This window comes from Nomascus leucogenys, chromosome 19 (genome assembly GCF_006542625.1).
Source record: "Nomascus leucogenys isolate Asia chromosome 19, Asia_NLE_v1, whole genome shotgun sequence".
Lineage (NCBI taxonomy): Eukaryota > Metazoa > Chordata > Mammalia > Primates > Hylobatidae > Nomascus > Nomascus leucogenys.
The window spans coordinates 62,647,878-62,672,729 of NC_044399.1; the positions used below are offsets into that span (position 1 = coordinate 62,647,878).

The following is a 24,852-nucleotide window of genomic DNA, read 5'->3' on the forward strand; positions in this document are numbered from 1 at the left end:
CAAAAACATTAGCCGGGCGTGGTGGCGGGTGCCTGTAGTCCCAGCTACTCAGGAGGCTGAGGCAGGAGAATGGCTTGAACTCGGGAGGCGGAGCTTGCAGTGAGCCGAGATTGTGCCACTGCACTCCAGCCTGGGCAACAGAGCAAGACTCTGTCTCAAAAAAGAAAAAAAAAAAAGGAAGGCAATATGATGTGGTGGTTAAAAGTCCAGTGTCATTCTAACCAGACTTGAATCCCAGTTCTGCCCCTCACTCACCATGTGACGAGAGTGACCTTGAACAAATTAGCTAACTGCCCCGGACCACAGTTTCTCCAACTGCAAAATAAGGATGATATAAGCATCTACCCAATGGGTGTTCTGTGAGGACTGAGTTAATGTGCAGGAAGCACAAGAACAGTATCTGGCACATAGGAAACACACAAGTTAGCAATTTATTATGATAACTCTGCAATCTTTTCAGCCACTCTGAAGGTTCCTCGTCATCCATTCTGGGCACAGTGTGACATTTACCTGGACAGGAGAATGGCACTAGAAGATGAGAGAGATTCGGTGCCTAAAAATTACTACAAACAGGCCGGGCTCAGTGGCTCAAGCCTGTAATCCCAGCACTTTGGGAGGCCGACGCGAACGCATCACGAAGTCAGGAGTTTGAGATCTGCCTGGCCAACATGGTGAAACCCCGTCTCTACTAAAAATACAAAAAATTAGCTGAGTGTGGTAGCAGGCGCCTGTAATCCCAGCTACTTGGGAGGCTGAGGCAGGAGAATCGCTTGAACCTGGGAGGCGGAGATTGCAGTGAGCCAAGATCTTGCCACTCCACTCCAGCCCGCGCAACAGTGCAAGCCTCTATCTCAAAAAAAAAAAAAAAAAAAAAAGAATTACTGCAAACACATAGAGAACAGCACCATATGGAGCAAAAGAGAACAGCTGGAGAATGTTTTCATTCAGAGACCCCTTAGGATTTCAAAAGCCAGCTACCATCAGCAGTTATTTCTGCCCCCAAATCACCCTAAAATGCAAATCCCATCACTGTGGCTGGCAAAGGTCTGGGATATGGCTCCTGGAGTCTAGGGAGCAGTCTCCACCAAGGACGGTGCTGGCTTCTCAGGTTCCTCTCCCAGATCTACAATCCGGATGGCGTTTTCCTTCTTGGAAAGCCAGAAGGCAGCATAGACTGGCTCTGAAAACTTGCAGGCAAACTTGTGAACCAGAGTCATGGCATCATACTCTACGCCGTAGAAGGAAAGGATCCCTCCCGGGAAGTCGACATAGACCCCGAGCCTCCGGAAAGGGCCGGCTTTGAGCAGTGTCTCCATGTCACTGTGCCAGGCCGTGAACTCCTTCCCGTTCCATTGGAGGCTCCAGGAGAAGTTGTTTCCGGAAATGCAACTGTTGCGCTCCTCCCCTTTCCGGTCGATGCCTTTGCAGGTCAGGCCAACGTAGGTGCCTGACCCGAAGATCTCCACCTCAAAATAGTACCTGTGCAGATACAGACTCTGCTGGGACAGCACCTGCCGCCAGTGCAGGAACCTGCTGGGGAGGTCTGGGTAGGGGTGCTCCCAGGGCGTGGTGTTGGTGACCTTGCGGTTCTCCTCCTGCAGCCGGAGATACCTGTGTGCCGTGTCTGGGTCAAACGTGATGTCATGCGCATCTGAGGAGACACAGAAGGCAGGAGAGTGGTTCAGGAACTGACAGCTGATTCAGACAGAACGCTTTAAACCCAGCTGGGCTCCAAAGCACATATGAGAAAACATCCATTTCTCTGGTCTCTATTTACCCAGGCTGCTGTTTCCCTAGGAAAAGAGGTGAGTGAAGACCAGAAAACAGAGAGCACAAATCATCTACACCCTTCCCTTATGAAGCTCAAATTGCTTGACATTGATGATATTATTTGATGAACTGAATCAAGAAATATATTAATTTACTCATTCATTTATTCATTCATTCAACAAACATGTATTGAATGCCTGGCATTATTCTACCCAGTGTTGGCAAGTGTTTGAGGAAGCAGGTACTCCTATACCCACATTTGATCCATTCATTGATTTTTTAAAATATTTGACCAACATCTTAAAAATGAATGAATGGATCAAATGGAGCATGAAGAACTCTCAAACATGCCCTCATATTCTCCTCCCACTCCCAAAGAATAATAGGGTCTCATGCACCCCATTGCTCAAGTCAAGCTGTATGTCATTTTTGACATTTGTTTTGCCCTCATCCCCTTCCCCTATCCTCACTACACACACAGGAAGCAGTAACTCCTGTGGATTCTACCACTTCTCTCCAGCCCCCTGCGTTACCCCCCACCTAAGCCACCACTTATTTCACTTGGACTAGTGCAATGGGTTCCTGACTGGTCGTTCGCTGTTCTCTCTTGCCCCCTTCAAGACCTTCTCCACAACAGAGGTGTGCTGCTTGTTTCAAGCTGTAGGCTGAGGCCAGTCATGTTGTTCTAGCTTAAAACCCTTTCATGGTGCCCCTTCCTCTTATGATAAAGCAGCGACCCCTCACCCTGGCCTACCAGGCCTCACATCCCTGGTCCTTTCCTGTATCTCTGACTCTCTCTCTTGATTACTACATTTCCACCGTGCTGACCTCAGACCTACTCAGCACTCAATCCTCTTTGAGCCTTTGGTACAGCCTGTTCCCTTAGAGATGTGATCATGCCCTACTCTGAGTCTGGTGATTCCTGCTGATCCGTTCAGGCTACAACTGAGAGTTCATGTCCTCGAAGAGGCCCTTTGTGACTCTAAATCACTCTCTCTCAGAGCACCATGGCTTTTTAAACTTGGCACCCCTCTCCATTTGTAATAATATATTCATGTGAGTGTTTGCTTCCTGCTTGTCCTCCCTCTAATCTATGAGCTTCACATTTTGCATGGGATTCTTCTCTAGCTCAGAGAAGATGCTCAGTATATACTTGCCAAATGAATTAGCATATTAAACGCTATTAAAAAAATCCCATAATTAAAAAAGTTTTCACTGGGTTCAGAGGCTTATGCCAACACTTTGGGAAGCTGAGATGGGAGAATCATTTGAGGCCAACAGTTTGAGACCAGCCTGGGCAACACAGCAAGGCACCATCTCTACAATTGTTAAAAAATTTTTTTTTTAAGTAGCCAGATGTGGTGGCATGCGCCTGTGGTCCCAGCTACTCAGGAGACTGAGGGAGGAGGATTGCTTGAGTGTGGGAGGTCAAGACTGCAGTGAGCCATGATCGAGCCACTGCACCCCAGTCTGGGCAACAGAGTGAGACCCTGTCTCAAAAAATATACATACATACATATATATATGTCTACATGTATATATATGTAAACATACAAAATATGTGTTAAGTGACTGTTTATGTCAATTAACAGAAGGCTATTACTAGTTAAGTTCTTGAGGAATCAAAAGCTACATGTGGATGTTCAACAATATGAGGGATTGGTATCCCGACCCCCACATTGTTCAAGGGTCAGCTGTGCAGTGTTTTAAAAATGCTAATGGACCAAGTCAATACCACTTAATGACAGGTCAATGAGTTATGCAATTCTGGCCAAGTCATACACAGAAATGAACCACTTGGTAACTAGCCAAGACTCTTCAAAGTGCTATGGTTACGAAACACAAGGATTGAAAGACTGATCCAGACTGAAGGGGACTAAGAAGACATGGAAACATCTGCGACCTTGGATTGGACTTTGGGACAGAAAAAAAGGGCATTGATGAAAGAGTTGGTGAAAGCTGAATAAATTCTGTAGATTAGTTGATAGCATTGTAGCGATGTTATTCCCTGGTTTTGATCAATGTATTACAGTTATGTAACGTGTCAACATTAGGAGAAACTGAGTGAAAGATATATGGGAATTCTTTTTCCTATTTCTGTAATATTTTTGTAAGTTTCATATTATTTCAAAATGAAAAGTTAAAAAAATTGTTTAAATTAAATTTTAAGAAGTATATCATTTAGGGATAGACATGAAGTTGCAAGAACCTGAAACCTAGGTGAGAGATGGCAGTTCTGACTTAGCAAAGCACTGCACTGATATCAACAACTGGAGAAGGGGGTGCCGTTCATAACTTACATTGGAGGAACTGTTCCCTGGTGCTGGGCTCAGGTTTGGAAGTCCAATATTTGCGCTGAACAACGGCAGACACTTGAGTTCTGATGTCATACTCCTCTAGAAAATCAGAGAGCTGTGAATGCACACCTGTCCAGGTGGTCAGGAGAATCTGCAAATCAGGACTTCCCAGCCACCCTTCCCTGGGCTTCCTGGAGAAAGAAGGGGCTGAAGCCTAGTAATGTTTCACAGAAATATGCTCAATAGACTACATTTCTTTCATAGGCAAGGCATAAACCACTGAAAAAGTGATCCAGACTATCTTGGATTTCACTTAAAAGTATAGGCATCAGCAACCTGGGAAGCTAGTCACAGAAATGCCAGCCGATGGCATAATATAAGCATGACTAATTGTCCTTTTCTGGGTCTCAATTGTAAAAGAAAATCATTAAGATGAGAGTCCATTAGTAACACACCCTGTCTGAAGAATGGCTTTGAAAATGAGACATTTGGCTGGGCGCGGTGGCTCACACCTGTAATCCCAGCACTTTGGGAGGCCGAGGTGGGCAGATCATTTGAGGTCAGGAGTTCGAGACCAGCCTGACCAACATGGTGAAACCCCATCTCTACTAAAAATACAAAAATTAGGCAGGTGCCTGTAATCCCGCTACTAGGGAGGCTGAGGCAGAATAATCTCTTGAACCCGGGAGGCAGAGGTTGCAGTGAACCAAGATTGCGCCATTGCGCTCCAGCCTGGGTGACAGAGCAAGACTCTGTCTCACACACAAAAAAAAGAAAATGAGACATTCCCCTGATTTCATCCTCCCTTCCCTGACTCTCCGTCACCTTCCTATCATCTACTGCTAGAGACACACCCACTATAGTCCATGGCCCAGAATGCGTCTCACCTTCCTTGGCAAACTTCTGGAGCTTTTCCTTATAGTTCTCCAGCAACTGGATTAAGTGTACAGTGGAGTCCGTGATAACTTTGCGGATGCCCGAGAGTTTATCCTTCAGCCCTATGTAAACACTAGGGAAGGTGATGTCTTCAGTATTCTTAAACTTGCAGTACTCCTGCAGAAAAAGAAACAGCAGAACTTGCTGTGGTTTCTGTATTTCTAAACTCGGGCTTCTCTCCTCATTAAGCCACTTTTTGCATCTGTAAAATGGGCTGACGGTAATGTGTCCTTCACAAAGAAGGTACATGTAAAGTGTCAAGCTCAGGGTCTAACAAAATAGAAAGCAATTTTCTAGCTGCTAAACCCTCAGAATAAGTGGGATTTTAAAAAATCAAGTGAGAAAGTGGGCTTTTAAAAATCAAGATGTACTAGATGGCCAAGAACAGCCCCAATACACAGTCCAGACTGGGGACCAAAAAATAAAGAACATTCTTGCTTTGTTCATTCCATCAGTACTTGTTTTTTGACAATTTAAACACAAGCCATGGTAGAAAATGGAGGAGCTCTCAGGCAGGAGTGCTGCCTCTTCTTTGTCAATTTCATCCAATGCATAAATTTCTGTAATTCTTGTACCTTGCTTTGTATTTGGAAAGTGTTTTCACACAGATAATCACATAGTTTCATGTAAGTTTCAAAACAACGTGTGATCAGGAAAGATGCTTTCAGATATAACACAGTATCAAACTTCAGCTGCAACTGAAGCATTAAAGAGCAGACCAGGTATAGCAGAAAACATAGCAATGAAAACAGCTGTATGAAAATGATTAGATAGAGCCATGGAAATCAAAACCAGAGAATTGATAGAGAAAAGGGTAATTCAACATTTTAATGCTATATACTGTACATGACAAAAGTAGCATTTTAAATCAGTGGGAGAAAGGATAAGTTATTCAATAAATGTTGTTTTGAATGCCTAAACAACAATTTGGGGGGAAATGTTATCTTTTGCCAAAATAAATAAATATCTTTTTTTTTTTTGAGACATAGTCTTGCTTTGTCACCCAGGCTGGAGTACAATGGCGCGATCTCAGCTCACTGCAACCTCTTGCCTGCGGGTTCAAGCGATTCTCCTGCCTCAGCCTCCCGAGTGGCTGGGACTACAGGCGTGCGCCACCATGCCTGGCTAATTTTTTTTATTTTTAGTAGAGACAGGGTTCCACCATGTTGGTCAGGCTGGTCTCAAACTCCTGACCTCATGATCTGCCGGCCATGGCCTCCCAAAGTGCTGGGATTAGAGGCATGAGCCACCGTGCCCGGCCAATAAATAAGTTATCATACACTAGAATTTATTTTATATGTATTAAAGTCTTTTATGTTAAAAATAAAGTTACAGGCTAGGTGCAGTGGCTCACACCTGCAATCCCAGCACTTTGGGGGGCCGAGGTGGGTGGATCACGAGGTCAGGAGTTCGAGACCAGCCTGGCCAAGATGGTGAAACCCCGTCTCTACTATAAATAAAAAAAAATTGGCTGGGCGCGGTGACTCACGCCTGTAATCCCAGCACTTTGGGAGGCCGAGGTGGGCAGATCACGAGGCCAGGAGATCGAGACCATCCTGGCTAACATGTGAAACCCCGTCTCTACTAAAAATACAAAATATTAGCTGGGCGCAGTGGTGGGCGCCTGTAGTCCCAGCTACTCGGGAGGCTGGGGCAGGAGAATGGCGTGAACCCAGGAGGCAGAGCTTGCAGTGAGCTGAGATAGCGCCACTGCACTCCAGCCTGGGTGAAAAGAGTGAGACTCCGTCTCAAAAAAAAAAAAAAAAAATTGGCCGGGCGTGGTGGCTCACGCCTGTAATCTCAACACTTTGGGAGGCCGAGGCGGGTGGATCACCTAAGGTTGGGAGTTCAAGACCAGCCTGACCAACATGGAGAAACCCCGTCTCTACTAAAAATACAAAAAAATTAGCCGGGCATGGTGGCCCATGCTTGTAATCCCAGCTACTCAGGAGGCTGAGGCAGGAGAATTGCTTGAACCCGGGAGGCGGAAGTTGCAGTGAGCAGAGATCGTGCCATTGCACTCCAGCCTGGGCAACAAGAGTGAAACTACGTCTAAAAAAAAAAAAAAAAGTTAGCCAGGCGTGGTGGCAGGCGCCTGTAATCCCAGCTACTCGGGAGGCTGAGGCAGAGAATTGCTTGAATCCGGGAGGCGGAGGTTGCAGTGAGCCGAGCCGAGATCATGCCACTGCACTCCAGCCTGGGTGACAGAGCAAGACTCCATCTCAAAAAACAACACACACACACAAAAATAAATAAATAAAAGTTACAAAAGGAGAAAAGAGAAATAATTTATATACTCTTTGGGTAGATCTTAAGGGAAACTTGTGAGGTGGGAAGCCAAATGGTTATTAAATGGTTATTCATATTTTCTTTGTGTTTTGATATTGAAAAGCAAAGAAACTGACAGAAAGAGAGACGCTTTGTTGGTGTTTCTGTCTTTCTCTGCTTCTCTTTTACTCATTCGAAAGTTAACTATGTTGTATTTGTGTGAGGATTATGGATTTTTTTCTTTTTTTTGTGTTTTCCAAGTTTTTCACAATAAACATTTGTTTTTTGTAACTAGCAGATAATTTTTTCAAAAATGCAAGCAAGAAAAAAATTGTATTTCAGAATATCAGACCTTGGATGGAGCCTTCTGAAATATTTACTCCAGTGGGCAGGCTTGTTGATAAATGAGAAATTTGAGACTCAGGGATGTTAAGAGCTGTTACAGAGGTGTTTTGTGACAGATTCAGGATGTTGCAGTTTACCCCCAACCTAGTGTTCCTTCCCCGAAAGGTTACATGTTCTTCAGATCTGGCTCCAATGGCTTATGGTTTAATGTCTGATGATACATTGTAATGAAAAGCATTTCCTGGTTCCAACAGCTTACCTTTAACGTCTAATGATACATTGTAATGAAAAGCATTCGCTCTTCTGAGCCTTCCTCAGTTACTCCAGCCACAGCCCTCTCTGAAAAGCAGCAGGCTCCAGTCTCATCCCTACCAAGCAAACCTCCATGCAGTGGACTGCTGGAGCGGTTTATAAAACATACTCACTGACTCTCATCATTCTCCCATCTGAAGCCCTTCCCAGCCAGACACCTGCCTGGCCGTGCTAGCCTCATCACTCTGCACCCAGTACCCCAGGCTCCACCCTTGTTAAAGCACCTTGGCTCGCCAAGTCAGCTGTGCTTCCTCAAACCTCTCTGCCTTTGCATATGTTGTCCCCTCTACGTGGAACACACTGCACATTGAACCTGACTCATCTTCCAGGACCAGCTTCAAGCTTCCCTGCTCTGAGCAGTCCTTCCTCCCTACCCCTCCTATACTCTGCTGAATGAAGAACCTGCTTCTCTCTGTTCCCACAGCTCCCTGTGCACACCATTTAACAAAAAACAGTTCCATTCACAGATGGCCATGGGCCTAGCAAAGAGAGGGTGCTTTGTGGGGCAGCCGTGGGATGCCTCTGCCCCCAAACCCCCCATACCTCCAGGAACTGTACAGTGTTGCTGATGGCCACCATCCTCTCCAGCTCCTGCTTGCTTTTCTCCATCTCGGCATTCCTGTACTCCAGGTGGGCCTTGATACCGTTGGCCTGGCTCAGCGCAGCTTGCTCCTTCTCCTCTAAGAAGAGCATCACATTGGCCTGGGCCTTCCTTACAGCAGCAAGGAGTTCCCCAAACTGCATTTCAGCCACTGCTTTGACCTCTGACACCGACACCTGGGGGTGGGGGTGGGGGTGGAAGGCAGCCAAACATTTCTTAGTGAGGCGTCCAACTTGATAGAAGCTCAACATACAGAAATGTCAGCTTGAGAAACACATATATTAGGGAGCAGTTCCCTATTGTAAAAGGAATCCTTTATTCTCATGTGAATTCCAGGTTCCTGGAAAAAGGATTTACGTATTAACTTGGTCTCCTCATCCATTTGATGAGAGAGTGAATTCCTCTATGACCTCTGAGATCCCTCACAACCCTGACACTCTGGGATTGTTAATCAAGTTTCCGAAATTGATTTTCCTACCAGAGCAATGCGTGTATTCAGTCTACTTGATAGTTATATTTCAAGAGGTAAAGAATTTGGCTTTTTATTTTGTATAATCAGCATGAATTAGCTTTCTTAGCATTTCATTATGCCCAGTTAAACTGACCACTGAGTCCATCAGAGCCAAATGCATGTCTAAGATGATACTGTCGCTACCACAAACAATCCCCATAAAACGTTTAGGGTGCAGATGACCATGGCACCCAAGCAATTCCAGGACAAGCATGTATATGCAGAACAGAATGTGACATTCAAATAAAATATAAAAGAAAACCCATGTGAGAAACATTAAGGGTTTGAATGATGGGGCACATGCATGTGGACTCTTCTGCATGGTGAGCATCCTCTACAAATGCCTTCAATCAATATCACGTTTACAACATCTTTCCAAGTTCTGAAGGGTTCCTCTTCTCTGGTATTTTTAAGAATTGGTGCAGATGGCTGGGCGCGGTGGCTCACGCCTGTAATCCCGGCACTTTGGGAGGCTGAGGTGGGTGGATCACGAGGTCAGGAGATCGAGACCATCCTGGCTAACACGGTGAAACCCTGTCTCTACTAAAAATACAAAAATTAGCCAGGCGTGGTGGCAGGCGCCTGTAGTCCCAGCTACTCGGGAGGCTGAGGCGGGAGAATGGCATGAACCTGGGAGGCGGGGCTTGCAGTAAGCTGAGATTGCGCCACTGCACTCCAGCCCTATCCCATTTGAGACTTTCTGAGCACCCCTCCAGGTGCTGTTTTCTCTTTCTCCTCCCAATGTAAAGGGCCAGCTCTGAACATCAGGGCTCCGAAGTGAGTCAAACAGCAGATATCCTTGGGCAGAGGCTTCAGGGGCACCTCCCATCCCTGGCAAGGAAGAAGAGAAGGAGAGAGGGAGGGAGAATGAGACCCAGATCAAAAAGGGGAGCACAGTAAGGAGAGGACTCAGAAAGGATGGGATTCTGGGCCCAGGCTGAGTGGGAACCTAGAGGTTTGGAGGGAGATAGGAAGAAAAAATGATGACACCAGATAGGTCTTCTGCCTGGCTCAGCAATTCATTCCATGAGAATGGTCTCTGATCAGTCTTCGATCTAGTGGCAAAGGGAAGAATAAGCAGGGGAAAGAAAGCAAGGGGTATCCCTACTGGAGGGGGATGGTGGGAGGACACAGACAACCTCCCTATATTCTCTCTCTCTCTCTCTCTTTTTTTTTTTTTTTTTTTTTTGAGACAAGGTCTCCTCTGTTGCCAGGTTGGAGTGGCACAATCTGGCTCACTGCAGCTTTGACATCCCAGGCTCAAACGATCTTCCCACCTCAGCCTCCCAAGCAGCTGAGACCACAGGTGCATGCCTTCATGCCCAACTAATTTTTATATTTTTTGTAGAGATAGGAGCTTACTATGTTGCCCAGGCTGGTCTCAAACTCCTGGCCTCAAGCAATCTGCTGTCCTCAGCCTCCCAAAGTGCTGGGATTACGTCCGGCCTACATTCTCATTTTTATGCCAACTTTTCCATTACCTGTTGGCTTCCTTGAGGTTAGGTAGCTGGACAGAGCTGGGAGCAAATAAGCTGTGGTAATAGGATTAAGGAAGAGCGGGGATGGTAGACTTTATCCACATTCTTCCAGCCTATACCAAGAAAAGCTTTTGGACAGGTGATGGTGTTGAGAAGCCAGGGCAGCAGGAGAGGCGATTTGGGAAATCTGAGGCTATCTGGTGTCATGGCTCCCTCTGGAGCCCTGTTGTTCAGGGCTGGCCCTCACCCTTGGGAGGAGGAATAGCAGCACCTGAACCAGCTGCTCAGAAAGACTGCAGGTGGGGACAATAGTAGAGAAGGAGGCAGGCAGAGAATGGGCTCTGGAATGTGGATGGGAGGCTCAGAGCACTATGTGAAGAGTGAAGACCTGAGAACCAGGAAAGCTACCTGGGCCCCACCCAGGCCCCCCAAGTGGCAAACCTGCTGCATGGGGCTCTGCCAGGTATAGGCTCTGCAGCCCTCTGACACTTCACCTCTCTCCCTGTTCCCACTCTCCTGAGAATGAGGACCCTCTGCTGCTAGCCTGGTCACTCTTCTAATTATGTAACAATAATCATAAAAACAACCAACATGTAGTAAGTTCTTACTATGTGCCAGGCACTTTTCTCCTAGCAACCCTAAAAGGTAGGTACTATGAGGGTCTCCATTTCTTAGATAAGGAAACTGAGACACTGATAAATAGACTGATTTGCCCAAGATCACACAGCCGAGGTTTGAACCAAGACTGTCTGTCTCTGAAGTCCATCCCTTTGACCACCATTCCACACCGCCTTGAAGTAGGGCCCAGGGTTGGGGATCCATGTGTCTGCATTATAGCACTTAGCTGGCGCAGCCTGTCCTCTCCCTCTGGGCCCTGGCACATTCACTAGGATGAGCTGGGGAGGCACATGAGGAGTTCAGCTGAGCTTTCAGCCCATGGGCTGTGGCTGTGTGGGGGTTGCAGGGAAGGACCTTTAAGTTCAGCCCATTAAACAGAAGCCCTCCCAAGACCAGAGAAGAGACAGGGCTTAGCCCCTTGTTCACTGTGGGCACCAGTTAGGGGAACATCCTATACCCATAATGGACTATAAATACACAGGCTGCTGCTGAGCAGGTGACCAAGAGGGAAAGAGGCCAACACTCCCAGCAATTCCTGAACGAACTGTTTACAGGTGTTGCCTCCTTGACATTGCAAATACTGTAAATTCTGATATAGTAATCATTGCTGGATTTAAATCTAAAAGTCAAATTACATTTCCATATGGCAAAGAAGTAACGATCAAGAAATCTACCTCAGAAGACAGGAGAGTTTTGCTTATAACTATTTGGGAGCGGGGGCAAATGGTGGTGGTGATGTTTGATCCTGGCTCTGCATTAGCTAACGTGTCCTAGTTCCCTGGCTTACTCACCCTTCATGTCCACTCAGGCTCCAGGTATCCAGGCTCTAGGAGTCACAGAGGCCACAGAGTGCTCCCTGCCTGCACTGCCCGCTCCCGATCACCTCCAGAAAGCAGGAGCAGGACACAGCATGGGAACCAGCATGAGGGTGTTGTGGGAAAGGAGCAGAATCCTGTCTAAAATTATGACCCGTAGGTTCCTCACAGAAGCACGATACTACGAGGCTAAGAGGCCTGAGACTAAAGACAAACTCAGGATCCAAATCCTCACCCCCGGCCCCAACTGAGGCCATCCTGAGGAAGGATGGTGGAAGGGAGGCGCTTCAGATGATATTGGATTGAGATTGACTTCTGCTGTGGCCTGGCCCTCATTCCTAAACCCTCCCATTGAGAAACACTTCTTGCTTGAATGTAAATGTAATGTGCAAAGGGCATTACTTACTGCGAAAATGATGACAAGCAGAAATAGTACAGAGAGGAGAGGCCTCAACACATTCAAGGAGCCAGCAGGTAATGGTTTAAAGAGTTGAGGGTGGTGTACACGCCTATCAATATACTGAGTCATTCTTAGGTCAAGGGAGCAACAACTCTAGGTTCTCCCGTTCCATCAATCTAGATGGCCCTAGACAAGTCTTGTCATCTCTCCATGTCTTCATGCCCCTTGTGCATGGTAGCTATTGTAATAACTACCTCCCTGGTCATCACGTACTTATGAAAACTGAGGAGGGATCAAAGTGTCTGAAAATTAAACAGCTGGGAAACACAAGACCCTCCATGTGGTTCTACAGGTTATCTTGAGCCTGGAAATCCATTCTCTCTGAGGGTTTATAAGGCTTTAAAGGGATAATTCTCTTTCTTCCTTTAATAAGATATTGTGGGTAAGAAAGAGGTGTTTCATCCTTCAGTAGCTAGTTGGTTGTAAACACCCAGGAGGTGAAAATTAAGTTGAAATGAATACTTGCATTAGGGGTAGATGAATGGATGGATGGATGATGGATGGAATCATTCATTCTCAGGATATAAAGATGATAATGCTGATTCACTTCCATAGGGTAGGTGTTTAGCATTCTCTCTTTTTTTTGAAACACAGTCTCACTCTGTTACCCAGGCTGGAGTACAGTGGTGCAAACTTGGCTCACTGCAGCCTCTGCCTCCTGGGTTCAAGCAATTCTCCTGCTTCAGCCTCCTGAGTAACTGGGACTACAGGCGTGCACCACCATGCCTGGCTAATTTTTGTATTTTTTAGTAGTGTCGGGGTTTCACCATGTTGGCCAGACTGGTCTCGAACTCCTGACCTCAAGTGATCCGCCCGCCTCGGCCTCTCAAAGTGTTGGGATTACAGGTGTGAGCCACTGTGCCCGGCCTGTCTTGCATTCTCTTCTGAGTGGTGGTTATTGGCTTGCCACTGATGAGAGGCATTTGTAGAACTCCTCAGAGTCCACTTGGAGACCACTTACTGCCTACTTAGCCTGGCACACCATGGCCTTCTCAAATACCATTACCAATCCTGAGTTCTCAACTCCTTTTTTCTAGCTGCCAGGTCATAGGACTGGTGAGACTCACATGCAGAACACCCTCATATAATGCAAGAAGCCAAGATTATATATAGTTTCTGGACCTCTGACTAAACACCCAGCCCCACACACACATACACCCTGTCAAGACAGCATAAGCAAATGTAGAAATAAGAATGTTGTTATTACAGGATTAGTCTTGGTTCTAATTTATATTATTAAAAAGCAAATCACTTGCCAGGTTAAACTTAAACTAATTTCGTAACAAATCCTGACATCAAGGTGAGGCTACCCCATGGTGTAGTCAACTATACCTACAATTATCATTTGTGGAGAAATCCCAAGGAACCTACAGGAATGGAGGCTAGGCATGCAGTACCATGTCCCACACCCTCACAGGCCTGGCTGACCCAGGCTGGTCTTACCAGAACAGACTTTTGGTTGGCTTGGAGCCTGGAGATGGCATTTTCATTCAACTTGAGTTTCCGCTCCAAGTCTAACTGGGTGCACTGGAGTTCAGCCTAAAAAGTGGAAAGCAGAGAATTAAGGAGGAAGGAGCCCAACGCACACAGAAGGACACGGGCACTCTCCAGCCCTGACATCCCCGCCCTTCTTCCCTGGAAAGAAGTTTAACCTCTGTGGCTGATCTCAGAAACCAGCTGGGAGGCACGAAGGGTCGGCGGTGAGCCCGTGCCCTCCTGGGGCTGCAGTCAGCATGAGTCAGTGAAAATACAGTGAGCACATATGCCGTGCTGCTCATCATTTCAAGCATTTTGTGGATTACCCCACACCATCCTTGCCATACCCACACTGGCTGTAAATCAGAAATAAAATCCTAAGCCCCCCAACAATCTGAATGGATCCCTCCTCTCAGCAGAGGGCATTCCAAAGTTAACCTGAAAAACTAGTTCGGGCCATGATGGGAAGGGAGGTCAGACATGGCTCATTATAACCTCCTCCCTTCTGGAATCACTGATACAGCAGACTCTTTCAGTCTGATAAGAAACATTTACAATCTGTTCTCTCCAAAACCTCCTCCCTGGAGGCTTTACCCACATGATAAAACCTTGGTTTCCACAACCTCTTATCTTTTTTTTTTTTTTTTTTTTTGAGACAGAGTCTCGCTGTCGCCTAGGCTGGAGTGCAATGGCGCGATCTCGGCTCACTGCAGGCTCCACCCCCTGGGGTTCACGCCATTCTCCTGCCTCAGCCTCCCAAGTAGCTGGGACTACAGGCGCCCGCCACCACGCCCGGCTAATTTTTTTATTTTTTAGTAGAGACGGGGTTTCACTGTGTTAGCCAGGATGGTCTCGATCTCCTGACCTCATGATCTGCCCGCCTCGGCCTCCCAAAGTGCTGGGATTACAAGCGTGAGCCACCACGCCCGGCCCACAACTTCTTATCTTAACCCAGACATTCCTAAGTCTTTAGACAATAACTTGACTCTTTCAACCAACTGCCAATCAGAAAATCTTTGAATCTACCTATGACCTGGAAGCCCTGGCTTCCAGTTGTCCCACCTTTCCAGACCAAACCAAATTACATCTTACATGTATTTGATTGATGTCTCATGTCTCCCTAAAATGTATACTAGGCTGTACCAAACCACCTTGGGCACATGTTCTCAGGGTCTCCTGAGAGCTGTGTCACAGACCATTGGTCACTCATATTTGGCTCAGGATGAGTATCTTCAAATATGTTACAGAGTTTGACTCCTTTTGTCAACATAGGTAAACATGATTATTATTTCAAATGTACAAGTGATAAAATCATGTTTCCAAGTTCATCAATGGAGTTGAGCCTAGGCTGACCCCACAAGAGCCTCACAGGGAGGGTAGGGTTGGAGCCAGATGGCCAGGTGGGAAGTCCACATTTTTTTTTCTTAGCAGTTGAGACTTTGGGCAAATTTACTTATGAATAGGAAAAACAAACTTTCTTTGTCTTGTAGTCACACAACACAGAACACTTTTCTAACTGAAACATGGGTTTTTTTCCACATGAAGCCATTCGCCAACATCAGCTGGGTGTCCTAAGATGTAACTCAATTCTGACACTCCCTACTTGGAGATGGAAGAGATGCATGGGGCAATGGATGTGGGAGAGAAGTGACACCTCCATGCCCTCTCCAGGTGCAGGGTGCACACCCTCCAGGGACTTCCACCCCTTCAGCAATCCAGAAGCTCCTGGAAGCCCAGCCATTTGGGTTTATTTATTTATTTATTTATTTATTTAGAGATGGAGTCTCGCACTGTTGCCCAGGCTAGAGTGCAGTGGCGTGATCTCGACTCACTGCAACCTCTGTCTCCTGGGTTCAAGCAATTCTCCTGCTTCAGCCTCCCGAGGAGGTGGAACTACAGGCATGTGCGACCACACCTGGCTAATTTTTTTCTATTTTTAGTAGAGATGGGGTTTCACCATGTTGGTCAGGCTGGTCTCAAACTCCTGACCTCAAATGATCTGCCTGCCACCTTGGCCTCCCAAAGTGCTGGGATTATAGGTGTGAACCACCACGCCTGACGCCTTTTGGGTTTATATGGAGGCTTCATCGTGTAGGCATGATTGATTACATCATTGGCCATTGGTGATCCTCTCAACCTTCAGCCTCACTTCCCTCCCTGGAGGAGATCGGGGAGATGGGGCTGAAAGTCAAACCCTTTAATCATAGGGTTGGCTCCCCTGGCAACTAGCCCCCATCCTGAGGCTCTTGGAAGCCCCCTCAGCCACCCAGTCATCTCACTGGCATTCAGACACTTATCACTTCAGAGAGTCTGGGGGTTCTGAGAGCTGTCGGGTGCCAGGAAATGGGGGCAGAGATCAAACCTAAGTTTTTGTTGTTGTTGTTGTTTGTTTTTTGAGACGGAGTCTCACACTGTCGCCCCACACTGTCGCCCAGGCTGGAGTGCAATGGTGCAATCTTGGCTCACTACAACCTCCACCTCCCGAGTTCACACGATTCTCCTGCCTCAGCCTCCTGAGTAGCTGGGATTACAGGTGCACACCGCCACACCCGGCTAATTTTTGTATTTTTAGTAGAGACAGGGTTTCACTATGTTGGCCAGACTGGTCTCAAACTCCTGACCTTGTGATCCGTCCACCTCGGCCTCCCAGAGTGCTGGGATTACAGGCGTAAGTCACTGTGCCTGGCCTGTTTCTTATTTCACAACTTAATATCTCTAAACTTCCATTTATTCACCTGTGAGATGGGGATCAGTAAAGTGTTTGCTTCACAGGATTAGGAAAGAATGGACTAATGAGATAACACATGTCAATAAGAACTTTGTATAGTACCAGGGACATTATTAATGAGCTCCATAAATGTCAGTGGGTGCCAGCATCGTCATCATCATCATCATTACTCCTGCTACCATGGCTGCTTTCCATTCATGTTCTGTATTCGAAGGCAGAGCCAGCCCTCCCAGCCCAGGCAAGTGCCTGCCCAAGAACCTCGGGTTTGCCTGCGTTGGCCCCAGCTTCAATCTTGCCTCCTGGGATGCACTAAACACCTTCTGCCAAGAGGTGTGCCAAGGCGCACTTAAGCCTTTGCAAACTTCAAGACCCTGTCACTTCCCTACTTCCACAAGGGTGATATAGGGAAAAAAAAAAAAAAGAATAGCTTTCACTGCTTTTAATAGCTTCTGTTTGCATTTAAAGCTGCGAGTCATTGTGCCCTAATAGAATTCAGAGGGCATAAACTGTCTCTCCATTCTCCACTGAAGACTGGAAGAATTCCAGGCTCCCCGGGGAGGGAAGCAGCTGCAGGCAGAGGGCTCGCCTCTCCAGGACACCGCAGAAGGCAGGAAATGTTTGCTCAGGCTCCAGGTCACTGAGAGTGGAGCTGAGGGGGCCCCAGTGACCTCTCATCCTTGATACCTGAGACGTGATGCCTGGGAGTGGGGAGTGGGGGTGGATCTGGCCTATTTAGGGGCAATCCTGGAATCTTGACCTATGAAAAAGGCTTACACAGTGACCCATTCCAGGGGAGAGAAAAGGAACATGAGCTGCTTGTTTAAATGTGGTGGAAGACACAGCAGAACACACCCTAGCAACAGGCTCCTACAACACGGCATCTAAACAGTAGGGACAGAAGAATGTGTTGAAGCAGTCGGCAGCAGCGGAGCCATAGGGAAGCACCCAGGGAGCAACCAGAGTGAGGGGCTTCTCTGCTATTTGCAGACTACCATAAAAGGAGAGAAAAGGACTTCCTAAGTACATAATCGGGGACCTTCCTGAGTGAGTCACCCCAAGAAAAGGCACTCCCAGTTACCTCAAAAGGTGGAGCCACTTTGAAAGACTTGTTTCTCCAGTTATTCCTGTTCCTTGAAAATGATGGGGTGCCTCAGACTCTGGCTTCAGGGTTTCCCAAGAGGTCAGCCGCACACACGTCTCAGGTCAGAGTGGGCCCTGCCCAGAAGCGGGACTGTGGTGCCCATGAGCACAGAAAGTTCTGGAAGGCAGGGCACACAGAGCTCTGCCTGCTTCAGCAAGACAATGACTAATGTGTCAAAGGCACACTATTTGGAGTCTGAAATATTTTGGGACCTGCCACTTGCTGGCCATATGGGCTTTGTCAAGTCATTCAAGCCATTTAGCTTCTCATCTGGTGCAAGACTACATAAATATGCTAACAGAAGGGTTCCTTCTGCTACAGGGCAAGGGTGGCACACAAAGAGTGGCAGCCAGGTCATGTCAGTGTAATGCCCAACCTTGTTTTTCCCTTATTCACCTAGCCTTGTTTCTCCCTTAGCTGAGAGAACCAGACAGACTCCATCTTGGCTCTTTCACTGGCAGCCCCTTCCTCAAGGACTTAACTTGTGCAAGCTGACTCCCAGCACATCCAAGAATGCAATTAACTGATAAGATACTGTGGCAAGCTATATCCGCAGTCCCCAAGAATTCATCTGATTGATAACGCCCAAAGCCCCGTGTCTATCACCTTGTAATAGTCTTAAGGCCCCTGCACCTGGAACGGTTTACGTTCCTGTAACCATTTATCCTTTTAACTTTTTGACTACTTAACTTCTGTAAAATTGTTCTAACTAGACCCCCACCCCGCCTAAACCAAGATATAAAAGTTAATCAAGCCCCTTCCTCGGGGCCGAGAGAATTTTGAGGGTTAGCCGTCTCTCGGTCACCGGCTAATAAAGGACTCCTAATTCATCTCAAAGTGTGGTGTTTTCTCTAACACCCCTGGGCACATTAGAGATGAAAAATAGGAAGAACAGGGAGAGTGGGAAGAGAGAAGAAAATCCCAGATTGTGCCAGTTCCTTTGTATTCCAAGCACGCAGGGTTAGCCTTTCTAGAGAAGGAAGCACTAGAGTCCACCTGGACGCTGACTGCATACCTCGGTCAGCTGCTCAGAATTCACCATAGTACATATGGCCAGCTCAGTCACATAAGACACACACTCCCCCCTCTCAAAATACTTACAGCCTGGGAGAATAAGAAAAACAAGTTATATAATACTGAGTCCTGGGTATTCCTCAAAATGGCTGAAAGAAATTCTTTTTTTTTTTTTTTTTTTTTTTTTTTTGAGATGGAGTCTTGCTCTGTCACCCAGGCTGGAGCACAATGGTGCAATCTCGGCTCCCTGCAACCTCTGCCTCCCAGGTTCAAGCGATTCTCCTGCCTCAGCCTCCTGAGTAGTTGGGATTACAGGTGCCTGCCACCGTGCCTGGCAAATTTTTGTATTTTTTTTTAGTAGAGACAAGGTTTCATCATGGGTCAGGCTGGTCTCAAACTCCTGACCTCAGGTGATCCACCCGCCTCGGCCTGCCAAAGTGCTGGGATTACAGGCGTGAGCCACCGCACCCGGCCCAAGTAATTCCTTTCCCAAGTGGCCACATACACCTATCATCCACCTTTTGGCTGCCAGCAAACAGGCTGTGAGTGATACCAGTTAACCGCTCCCCAGATGAGCGTGGATACTTTTGGCTCTAGATACTTGGCTCTTGCTCACCATGGAGACTGTGTCTGCAGTCAGCATCCAGTCCTGAACTTTCTGGGACTGATGCTGAGGTTCAGTGTCGTGGCCTGGCATTAATGCTCTCCAAAGATCTAGGACAAGGCTCAGCTCAGGTCTTCCTGCCTTAGGAACCTGCCCTGGCCTCGCTCCCAGGGTTGGCTCCAAAGGTGCAGTAATTGCACCGTGCCAGCCTCTTGGCACTCTGTGGAGTTAGGGTATGTGCCTTGGCTTCCTGATTAGAGTCCAAGCTCCTGGAGGCGAGACAGTGCAGCCCAGCACTTAGCGATAGGAAGCACTCAGTAACATTTGATATGCTTGAGGAACACGAAAGAACCATACCTGCTTCATGGGTCAGAACAAACAGGAAAGGCAGTCATAGAAGGAGTCCAGATTTCATACATACACACACACACACACACGCACGCACGCGTGTGCGCGCGCGGTCTCACTTCTACATAGCAAGCCTGAGATTCAGAGAAGGTGAGAAGACTTAGCAGCTAGCAGGCAACAAGATCGGCTGCTCTTAAAACCAAAGGGGGCCGGCCGCAGTGGCTCACGCCTGTAATCCCAGCACTTTGGGAGGCCAAGGCAGGTGGATCACGAGGTCAGGAGATCGAGACCATCCTGGCTAACACGGTGAAACCCCGTCTCTACTAAATATACAAAAAAATTAGCCGGGCGTGGTGGTGGGCACCTGTAGTCCCAGCTACTCGGGAGGCTGAGGCAAGAGAATGGCGGGAGGCTGAGGCAAGAGAATGGCGTGAACCTGGGAGGCAGAGCTTGCAGTGAGCCGAGATCGTGCCACTGCACTCCAGCCTGGGTGACAGAGCGAGACTCCATCTTAAAAAAAAAAACAAAAAAAACCAAGGGCCCTGGGGATGCTGGGCTGGGGCAAAGGGAAGTGCTGAGGTCCACATGAAAAAAAGCTGGGCTCTGGAAGCTCAGCAGGAGAGAAAAGATAATGAAAGAACACCCACCTCTCAAAGCACACAGTGTCTGCCCACCGATATGGCTAGAAACCATAGGAGCTTCAGAAAGGGTTCACTTGGTTAACTGAGAAATTAGTCATTCTGTGGATCCTAAGCAGGATCTCAGCCACTTTGTGTCTTCATGGCTGACCCTGCTGTTTGCAGTTTCCTATACACAGCATGCCTGCCCAAGTAATTAGCCCTTCAACATGACCCAAAGTGACCTTCAGCAAGTAACTCTAGCAGGCCTGGGCTAGCTGAAGGGACTACTGGGCTTCCGGAGCCTTAGTTATGTCTGATGACTTTCAAAATCATCCCGGTGGAGGCTTTAGCCTCGTCAAGGTACTGTGTCTTCTAGGCTGGTCTCCTGGGCGCCTTGCAAGAAACCTTTTGACTTCTAAGATTTGGACAAGCCACCTAGAGTGTGGCTACACTTACAGAGTAAACTTGCTCTCTGAGCGGAAAACAAGGACACAGGACAAGGACACAGGAAGGACAAGAGCTCTTTTAAGCAGACCAGAAAGCAGAGGGGTCTGGGGAATGGGGTTTTAGCACTGTACCTAAAGCCATGTTGCTTTTCAGCCCCAAACTGCCCTCAAGCCCATTCCTCAGTTGTCCTCATTTTACCTAATACACTTCTCTCCTAGGATGTCTGAATTCAGAGTTCTGTGCGTGCTCTACACGACTCCTCCTGCTTGGAATTGCAATTATCCCACGTCTGTAATACATTAGGTGCCCTATATTTAAAATTTGTATTGTATATCTGTTGGTACAGGCATAGAACATTTCTGCAAGGAAACAAGAAACTATAGACAGTATTAGCCTTCGAGAAGAAAAGGGAGGTTTGGTGATCTGGGATGGACTGGAGACCCTCCTTTCCCAGTAAAATCGATTGCACTGTTTGGTGGAGATTATTATTATTATTTGAGACGGAGTCTCGCTCTGTCACCAGGCTGGAGTGCAGTGGCACGATCTCGGCTCACTGCAACCTCCGCCTCCCGGGTTCAAGTGATTCTCCTACCTCAGCCTCCCTAGCAGCTGGGACTACAGTCACCCGCCACCACGCCCAGCTAATTTTTTGTATTTTTAGTTGAGACGGAGTTTCACCGTGTTAGCCAGGATGGTCTCGATCTCCTGCCCTCAAGATCTGCCCACCTTGGCCTCCCAAAGTGCTGGGATTACAGGCGTGAGTCACTGCGCCCGGCTGGTCGAGATTATTTTTTAACATCTTCATGTGTCACTTTTCCAGTTAAAAATAATAAAATTCTTGTATATGTGTGGCAGGTTTTGGTGCAAAAAAAGAGGATAGATAATATTGTGATTTTTGTGTCCTTTCTTCATGTCCCTCCAGTAGGATGGCTTTCCAGAGGCTTCCATTCCTCACTCCGTGACTTAGTCGACTATGAGCTTGGACAAGTGTGATGGAGATAATGAGGATATGAGATAACTTCATAGTTATTTGAAGATTGGGTGAGAAAATCCACAAAAAGCATTTAGCACATGGCAATACTCAATGAAGGCTATTTTCCTCAACTATAGGAGCTTTTTCCTTTGATCTATTTCTTGATCTACCTGTCCTCCTGATGGGACACTCCCTACCCTGGAAACACTGGAAACAGTTTGGCAAGTGGCTTCCCGGGCCGGAAACAGTGACTCATTGGCATCTGGAATACAGAAGTTTCCAGAACAATCCCACTAGCACCAGCTAAAATCTATGTCTAGGGATTGGCAGAAAGGAGGGGCCCTGGCAAGTAGACCCCCTTTCCTAGAAACCGCTTTCCTTTGATGCCAGGGAACATTTGCCAAGAAATGGCCATAGGTCTGCCATCTGCACGCAGTGTCAGCAGGGAACTTCCTTGATGATGAATGTAGGAAATGTGGGGCAAACGTCAACTACACTTCCCGACTGAAAACTAAAAGTGTTCGCTGAAAGTCAAAGTAGAAGAAAAAAAGCATATGAAATGCCAAACCAATTTCCAGGAACTTCTCCGGGATCTAGCTTTAGGGCAAAGAAAAACGAGTTGTTCTAGAAACAGTTTCCTTATCTGATGCAAATAAAACGACAGGCTATGAGCATGATGTTTCTTAGTCTCTCCTGATACCTCCATCTGGTGAGGAACTTTTATTATCCCTAAGCCACCTGTGACATTATACCTGGACCTAAGTTTCAAATTCTCTGCTATCTTAGCACTTTTCAAGCTCTTAGATTTCCTGTTATCTCCAGAGGGGCCCATTCTACTGGTCTCTTGTTTGGGGTAAAGAGAAAAGGAGAAACTAGGAGAAAGAGTTGTTCTTTTCTCTTGAATTTCTGCCAAGGTTTTATTTCATGAATTGACAATGGATGTGCCACGCAGATCCAGCCAGAGGGACATATCACCGCCCTAAGCCCCCACAACTTCTGCACCTTCCACCCAAACACACATCACCAAAAGCTGTATAAGGCACAGCAGGAAACTAGCAAGAAGGAGGAGAGACAGACACAGACAGAGATCGCACAGAGACAGCGGGACAGAGATGGGGATGGAGCAACCTACTCCACACAGTTTCCAAAACCAAGTGCAATGTATATTTACACTGACCCAGCAGGCAGACACCGAGGCTAGTCTTTTTCAGGTATGCTCAGAGCATAGTAGTGGCGTCAGTGGACCCAGCAGCTGCAGCCAGCCGGGCACACCATCCCCCACCGCCCTTTCCCAAATGGATGAATGGACCTCAAGCACTTACCTCCTTGTCCCTGCGGGCTGCATCCAGGGAGACTATGGTGTGGCCACTGTGCTCCTGGCAACAGTCCTGGCAGATGCACTGCTGATCAGGGCAGCAGAAAGCAGACAGTGGGCTGTGGTGGGCAGGGCAGTATCGCCAGTTGTGGTCCTTCACTGGCTCGGTCAGCAGGTGGCTTTGCAGTTTGATGTTCACCTGATGCGGCTGCAAGTGCTCTTCACAGTAATTCACCATGCAGGTTAGACAGGACTTCACCGCCTTCACTCTTCTGGTGTCATCAAGGCAGAAGTCACATAAGACCTCTTTCCCCTCACCAGCAGGATTCCCCTGCTCTGCAGAGTCGCTGTCCTGTTCCTCTGTCACCCCTCCAAGCTTCTCGGAGGAGCCCACATCCTCTTCTTCCACTGGGCTGGCCGACCCAGAATCTGGGCTGGGTGACCCAGAGTCTGGGCTGAGAGGGGCTGGGGGCTGAGCAGTGGCCCTGGGCAGTGGCCTTGGGGCCATCAGATCCAACTCAGCCATCTGGGAGGCTCTGCTCCTAGGCTCTCTTTCTTCTGTCCCTTGGCCCAGGATCTGTGCAGCCCAAGTCCGACAAGAGAACCACGCCTAGATGATTGCAGCTGCTGCAAGATTTTAACTGTTTCCTTCCTCCCAGAGGAAGCTCAGCCACTCATTACTGTGTGCTGGCGCTGGATGGCAGCCAGATGCGATGACGACAAGGCAGCTCGAGTACTCAGGCCCAGGACAGCCGGCTCAGGCTCAGGCTGCCTCCCCAGGTCCAGCCCTGAAACTTCTATTCTTATGTGAATCATCTGTACCCCATAGGCTCTGCTGAAGACCACGTGTCTCTGTGCCTGCTCTGGAAAGGACAGAAGATTCCTGAGCTCTGTTATAAGCCTGTGTGGCTTTCTGTGGTCTGACAAGCTACATTTTTTTGTTTTCATTTTTAAAGAGATGTAAAATGTAAGGACTTCAACACCAGGACAGCCATTCATCTACTCCCATCTCATAGAACTGGACATGAGGCAGCTAGGAATAGGACGGATGTTCCTTTTTTTTTTTTTTTTTTTTGAGACAGAGTCTCACTCTGTCGCCCAGACTGGAGTGCAGTACCGTTATCTCGGCTCACTGCAACCTCCGCCCTCCAAGTTCAAGCGATTCTCCTGCCTCAGCCTCCCGAGTAGCTGGGATTACAGGCGCCTGCTACCGTGCCCAGCTAATTTTTTTTTTTTTTTTTTTTAGTAGAGACGGGGTTTCACCATCTTGGCCAGGCTGGTCTTGAACCCCTGATCTCATGATCCACCCGCCTCGGCCTCCCAAAGTGCCGGGATTACAGGTGTGAGCCACCGTGCCCAGCTTTTTTTTTTTTTTTTTTTTTTTGAGACAGAGTCTTACTCTGTCACCCAGGCTGGAGTGCAGTGTGGGATCTTGGCTCACTGCAACCTCTGCCTCCTGGGTTTGTGATTCTTCTGCCTCAGCCTCCTGAGTAGCTGGGATGACTGGCGCCCACCACCACGCCTGGCTCATTTTTGTATTATTAGTAGAGACAGTGTTTCACCATGTTGGCCAGGCTGGTCTCAAACCCTTGACCTCAGGTGATCTGCCTGCCTGGGCTTCCCAACGTGTTGGGATTACAGATTACAGGCATGAGCCACTGTGCCCAGCCAGGACGCATACTTCTGATGCTGACCTTTCCATATCATCTTCCTGAACATTCCAGTAATGTCCGTCACACTCGTGGAGATGAACGTCACGTGGGTACTCAGTGGAG

The 24,852-nt window shown here is 47.6% G+C and overlaps 1 protein-coding gene across 2 annotated transcripts; it reads right to left on the reverse strand.

The window, feature by feature from the left end:
* Positions 1-416: 416 nt before the first annotated feature.
* On the reverse strand, positions 417-24,126 carry TRIM16 (tripartite motif containing 16). Of its 2 annotated transcripts, XM_030800735.1 has the most exons (6): positions 23,085-24,126; positions 13,855-13,950; positions 8,472-8,705; positions 4,955-5,120; positions 4,071-4,166; positions 417-1,651 (listed from the first exon to the last, which is right to left on the reverse strand). In XM_030800735.1, exons 1-6 carry the CDS (start codon positions 23,601-23,603, stop codon positions 1,068-1,070), a joined length of 1,695 nt encoding a protein of 564 aa, XP_030656595.1. In that variant the 5' UTR covers positions 23,604-24,126; the 3' UTR covers positions 417-1,067. The 2 variants fall into 2 exon arrangements, with proteins under 2 accessions (XP_030656595.1, XP_030656596.1); XM_030800736.1 differs by lacking the exon at positions 8,472-8,705.
* Positions 24,127-24,852: the final 726 nt, after the last annotated feature.